This window comes from Plasmodium cynomolgi, assembly GCF_000321355.1.
Source record: "Plasmodium cynomolgi strain B DNA, scaffold: 0758, whole genome shotgun sequence".
Lineage (NCBI taxonomy): Eukaryota > Apicomplexa > Aconoidasida > Haemosporida > Plasmodiidae > Plasmodium > Plasmodium cynomolgi.
This window is the reverse complement of record NW_004193038.1, coordinates 1-1,654: the sequence shown is the minus strand read 5'-3', so window position 1 is coordinate 1,654 and position 1,654 is coordinate 1. Positions and strand designations below refer to the sequence as shown.

Genomic DNA, 1,654 nt, shown 5'->3' with positions numbered 1-1,654 from the left:
CAAACTATTGTAAATAATTCTTACGTACATACAGATCATTAATACTTAAATTTTTTTAAAATAAATAAATATTTTGGTTATTCTGAAGATACATAAATATGTATATTTATCCACATTTTGAACTATGCTGCTGCTAGCTATTATTTTGCTTTACGGCCCTGTGGTAAAATAATATATCCAATATACATTTAATAAGAAGCAACGTAACGATAAATACATAAAACATAAATGATCAAACAAAAAACTAAACCTAAACATAAATCCGAAACCGTGAACTCTGAACCCTGAACCATGAACTTACCTTCAGGAGCATTACCATCAAAAAATTTCTATAATGAATTGGAAACTACCTTTAACGAATTAGGAGAACATGATGTTAAATGTAATTCAGATTATTTACAATACTCAGAACCAAATATTATAAAAATTTGTGCAACGCTTGTAAAATATCTAAATACTAACCCTGAAAATGAAAGAAATTTGAAGGATCAGCATTGTAACCTTTTGAGCCTTTGGATATATGAACAACTGTTTAAATATTTTCCAGATGAGGCTAATAGAGTTTTTATTTATTATGCTAATCTTAAGCTTGTTTTAAGCGATATTTTTGCAAATCGCAATGATTTACAAGTCGATAAATGCTTGCGTGATGTAATTGTACTTTCATACGATAACTGGAAAGAGCGTAAGGATCTTTATGATTATTGTGTCGATTATCATGAATTTAATTTTTTAAATGATTTTAGTGATGAAAAATGCAAGGAATATGAAAAATACATCGAAGAAAAATCTCCACTCTATGATAAATATGACAGTTTATATATGCAAGCATATGAGAAGGATGTTTTTTATAAGAAATGTAAATATTACAACCCGAAAAAACGCAATACCTAAATTAAAATGTGAAATAAAAATTTCAGAACAAGAAAAATCAAAAGCAGATTTACAATGTGCTGGTTTACAAGATTCTACAGAATTTTCTGGTATAAATTCTAATTCTACAACAACATTTGGCAATGTGTTGCTGGGAGTAGTTGCAACTTCCATGATGTGTGGCTTATTATATAAAGTAAATAATATTTTAATAAAAACATACCAATTGTATAATCTTTTTAATAATATATTTGCTATATGAATTAATAGTAAATAAATATATTATATACATTTCATATTATTCTTTTATTTACAAGTTTACACCCCTTAGGAACACGGTTACGCAACGGTTTTGAATGGATTAAACATACTGTAAGTAACCGAAATGAAGGAGAAAACATATTATTAGATAAAACACATGAATCATTTAATCCGCATGAGATGGAAAGAGAACATTACATAAGATATGATCCTGCGTTAACGTTTTTTTTTTCAATGAAAAATATCTAACAATGTCAAAATGAATTATAATGAGGAATATTAAGCAGAATTTTATATATAAACAAACAATTATGCTGATATATAAAGAAATAATAAAGGAAAACGCATGTTAATATATATTAACATTGATATTAAAGAAAAAATTATATAAAATATATTGATAAGACACATACACAAATTATATATATTATTTATTTACACAAGATGAATAATTTTAACATAACACATAGTAAGTAAGCTGGAATTTTATGACCTAATTTACTGATCAATAGAAATTAAG

The 1,654-nt window shown here is 25.8% G+C and overlaps 1 protein-coding gene across 1 annotated transcript; it reads left to right on the top strand.

The window, feature by feature from the left end:
- Positions 1 to 291: 291 nt before the first annotated feature.
- PCYB_005530 (hypothetical protein) lies at positions 292 to 894 on the top strand (the record flags this gene model as incomplete). Its single annotated transcript, XM_004227974.1, has 2 exons — positions 292 to 561; positions 589 to 894. 2 exons carry the CDS (start codon positions 292 to 294, stop codon positions 892 to 894), a joined length of 576 nt encoding a protein of 191 aa, XP_004228022.1.
- Between the last annotated feature and the right edge of the window lie 760 nt (positions 895 to 1,654).